At 41.9% G+C, this 4,731-nt stretch overlaps 1 protein-coding gene across 1 annotated transcript; it reads left to right on the top strand.

Moving 5' to 3' along the window:
- Positions 1-1,345: 1,345 nt before the first annotated feature.
- LOC135469391 (insulinoma-associated protein 1a-like) lies at positions 1,346-3,867 on the top strand. The gene is made up of 2 exons (XM_064748028.1): positions 1,346-2,508; positions 2,582-3,867. Exons 1-2 carry the CDS (start codon positions 1,548-1,550, stop codon positions 2,989-2,991), a joined length of 1,371 nt encoding a protein of 456 aa, XP_064604098.1. The 5' UTR covers positions 1,346-1,547; the 3' UTR covers positions 2,992-3,867.
- The last annotated feature ends 864 nt before the right edge of the window (positions 3,868-4,731 follow it).

Below are 4,731 nucleotides of genomic sequence, written 5' to 3'. Positions count from 1 at the left end.
GCGCTGGCTGTGGACATCGTAATGCAAACACGTGCACAAGCTCTGTCGGTGTGCTCTTGTCAGGTAAATTTCAGCACCGGTGTTAATAAATGCGGTCGATTCTTGATTACATCGCGGCGAGAAGAAAAGGATTTCAAGAGTATTCCTTCAGATCAATTCCTAAGAGGTTGAAAAGTTAAATTATTAGCGTTAACCACCCAAGTTGCCAGAAATCAAACCACACACTATACACTATGATAAGTTAGGGAACTCATCACAATATACTTATACAACTCAAATCAAGTCAATCATAAATCGGTCATTACTACGAAAACTAACAAAGGTAACAAGATCTTTAGCTGCATTTCCCTGCTTACATAATTTATAAGACTCAAAATATACCAATAGTGTAAGTGTACAAAAAGACACCGAATTTACCGACTTATTATTCCGTCATTCCATCATTCCGTTGTATATGAAGTTATTTCACAATGCTAGTAAATGCTAGTGTTTTTGTCTGCTTGTTTTTCTCTGCTATACGCACTAATATTTTACTTATTCAAAAACGTTGCAAACATTATAGGTGTAGGGAATCAGTTATCTGACACACCTGGAGTCCTAAAATATAATGCAGATGTTACTTTCGAACATGCACGGACTCGTGGGTATGCGGGGAGTGTGGGGATGACATCTGAACGCGGAATGTAAGATATGACTGAAATTTAGACAGCCATCGGCGTATAATATACATAAATCATGTTACACAACATCGAAATGTAAAATATCGACATTTAAAATTGATGTGCTTAATGCTACATTTTTTCATACGTTATTTAATGTCATATCATGTGTTGACTGGTTTTGCTTCTGTTGCTCATATCAAACACCCTCCTGGATTGTTCTCGCCGTTTGTTGCCATATATGGCTTCCCAAATACATGTGTTCTACAAACGGCGAGTACAGTGTGAATCACTCGGTCTGGGACGACTGGACAAGCGACCAATGCTGGCAGAAAAGACGAACAATGTTTTCGCATGTGTCATCGGAGCACATTGCAGACACGGTAGCGGAGTGTAGCAAGGCCGCGTGCCACTCAGGGTCGATGTCACAGAGAAATGAAACATCAGCCAACAGCAGCGTGAGGCAGGCGAGAGGTGAGGAACAAAAGCTGGTCGCGTGGCGCTTGTCAAGATAACCCCATCGATGGGCGGGGCTTGGGCGTGTGCTAACGTGCATGTTATTGTTAGGGACTGCCTAACCTGCCTATATAAGGAGCAGCTTCCCTACAGCTGGCCGGAACGATCAAAAACTTGGAAGCGACGACACGTAACTGTCGTGTCATACATGGACTTATTCCGAACTTACGTGTGGATTATTGTTCGGAATTCATGCGACACGACAGACCATTTCGCTTTATGTTCAATGCGTGCTATTTGAGAGCACATGCCTTTTAAGATCGGATCCAAATCAAAACTTTTCGTTTGTTTTTCGCTGTTGGGACTGAGAAGGATTTTATTTTCGTCAATTCCGACTAAGAGTTCACAAGTGCTTTTGGCCATTGCCGCACCATGCCGAGGGGATTCTTGGTGAAGAGGACGAAACATGCCGGCGCTCATTCCTACCGCGTGCGCCGCAACTCTGAAGATGACCGTAGTGACAGTGGCTCAGATATGGAATATTGCCACACGAACTTTGGCTCTCCCGACTCGGGATTTTCCCAGTCGCCCATTGCCCTGTCATTCCGGGAGAGTGATCTGCTGGGATTGTCGGAGCGAGATGTAACATTGTCCCCTCACTCTGCCTCCCCCTTGACTATCAGCACTGCGTTGAGCGACCACAATCACCCCTCACCCCTCTATTTCTCGGCATTTGATCGCTTAGCGGTATCGAGCTGCAATAGCTCCCCTTCTGGACTTACTATCGACTCCCCGAGAGTGGCGGATCGCTCTACTCCTACCAACTGTCCATCCACACCCACCAGCCCCAATAAAAAACGCGGAGGCACAGATAACTTGGAAGACAAACCCAAAACACTCAAGAAGCCCAAGTCTGCCAGGAAAATCAATTTCGATGAGGACAAACGGTCGCCTGTGTCAGGAACGATCATCAAGGAGCTGTCGGACAGCGAAGACGAGGGCGTACACATTTCAGGAGACATCGATAGTGCTTTTAACTTTGTGGAGGTTACACCCGAGGCTCGGGCTGAGTTGGAGAAAATCGAAAACAAAATCGGAGATTACATTTGTCAGCTGTGCAAGGAGCATTATGACGATGCCTTTCAGCTGGCTCAGCACCGATGCTCGCGCATCATCCACGTGGAGTACCGCTGCCCCGAGTGTGACAAGGTGTTCAACTGTCCCGCCAATCTGGCTTCTCATCGCCGCTGGCACAAACCCCGTCCCCAGGGTGTTTCCAAGACCTCCACACCCACCCGAATCCTGCCAGCCACATCTAACAACCTGACCCCCCAGGGCCGCCTGCCTGGTTCCCCCATCACAGGCTTCCAAGCCTCCGTCATCCAGCACGGGGGTAAGGAGAACGGGCGCTCCGTGTTCCAGGATAACAATCCTAACAATGCTCCAAGGGCTCCATCATCCACTAGTGACCGGCCCCCCCCAAACCGCGGACGGTTATTTCGAATGTGACAAATGCCTTAAGAAGTTTCGTCGTCAAGCCTACCTGAGGAAACACCTTCAGACACACTCGGATGAACGAGCGTGTGCATGTCAGGTGTGCGGCAAGGTGCTGAAAAACGAACTGGCCCTTGAGAAACACTTAGTGCAGCACGTAGCCAGACCGACGGAAACAAGTCTGATCTGTTCTGTGTGTAGTGCCAGCTTTACCAACAAACTGGCCCTGGACAAACACATGCGGGCCCACACTGACAGTTTTACCTGTAAGTACTGCGACAATGTGTTTTACAGTTCACCAGGCTTAACTCGCCACATCAACAAATGTCACCCGTCTGAGAATCGTCAGGTCATCTTACTGCAGATGAGCCGACCTTGTTAAAGGCATAAACAAAGTCACACGAAATCTTCCTCAAGCTTTCACAGTATTTGACAATCATTAGTATTACATTTAAAATCATATCTCTGAAAACATGGTGTCCATTTCCGAACAATAATCATATTGTTCCTGGCATTCCATCAGTAACTTCTTTTAGCATCCAGTAACAAAAACTGGGTTATCTTCCCTTGGTAGAGGTGCCATTGTAACGGTATCATTTAAATACTATGTTTTCCCGCTACCATAATGTTTTCGAAGCAGACCACCAAATGTTATGACGCAGTGCCGTTCGTGTTATAACGCTTTGTTAAACTGCCGTGCCTTTCCCCTCATCAGGTTTTCACTTTGAGAAAAGGGATCGTCCAAAATTATGAGAAAGTATAGTCTATATCTATATATACAAATGTCTATATCTTTATCGAAAAAGGTTGTGTATCGCAGTTTTGCGAGAGATTTATATTTTTCTTTTCGATGTGGCCCTTCCCCAGCCAAAAGTGCATTACTCTTCACTGCAATTGCCGTTGTGTGCCTTGCTATACTGTTAATAGGAAATACACGAGGGTAACTTTTGTCGTTATATTAACTCATATACTATTTTTGTATGTCAGCATGTGTACTGTCTAAACATGTCAGCATGTATACTGTCGAAACACTTGTCGCCTGGAAGTGATTAGATTATGGTCAATTGAATTGAACTGCGCATCATGTGTTCGTAACCATTTTTTGTACTGTGTTTACTTTATTATTGTTTATCGAGTGTTAATAGTCATCTTATACTCAGTGGACACATTTTGCGTCTTATTTATTCACAATATAAGGCAATTTAGAACAATTTGTAATTCTTGTTCTCACTGATGGCTGTTTGTTTATTATTGATTTATTTATCTATTTATTGGTTTCCCTGAAAGTTGATTTGTTCTACTTTTGAGATTTTTGCATTGTGAAAGTTTGTGTGCAATACAAAAGTTAGGATTTTATTTACTTGTTTACATTATTTATTTATGATATTCACGAGGAAAATATGAAATAAGGATTGTCTATTTTGATGGAATGCACCTATTTATTGATATCAAACAAAACTATTTATGAAAGGATTAATCATCAAAGACTTCTATATTCGTAAACAGCTATATATTTCATATTCCTATGTATTTATTACATATTATATTTACAAAAATGTATCCAAATAGATCTGTAGATCAACATCACCTACAGACAGTATTTTTAATCTTTCCCAAAGCCTAAAACATCCAGTATTTACTAATACATGTGGCTTTACATAGATCTAGTTTACGAATACACGTTTTAGCGTTCTAACTATTAGCATAGAAAATCTGTAGATAATATAATAATCCAGTAAAATACAGATGGTTGACTAACCTTTTAGAAACAATTAGCTTAGATCATAACTTGGCTAATGATTAAGTTTCTTTCTTGCTAACAATATACATGTAATCATCAGTGTACCTTCACAAGGTGTAAATTATATATCTTTAAATCTCTCTTTTTGTGTGATTTATGTATATCTTATTGTTTTATTTTTAATTTTTTTTTATTAATACTATCCTTGTACTAAAATTGCGTAGTATACAGCTTGAGGATGATGAAGATCGTCAGTTAAAGCACTGGTTAGAAATCGTCACCATTCTACAATTGAAGCCAAAATTCCGTCGATGTTGCAATGTGTGTGTTTGCGACATTGTGTATAATCCTCAAGCAGATCTCCTGTAAATCTGCCTGCAT

This window comes from Liolophura sinensis, chromosome 6 (assembly GCF_032854445.1).
Source record: "Liolophura sinensis isolate JHLJ2023 chromosome 6, CUHK_Ljap_v2, whole genome shotgun sequence".
NCBI lineage: Eukaryota > Metazoa > Mollusca > Polyplacophora > Chitonida > Chitonidae > Liolophura > Liolophura sinensis.
This window is presented reverse-complemented; position numbering and strand designations above follow the sequence as displayed.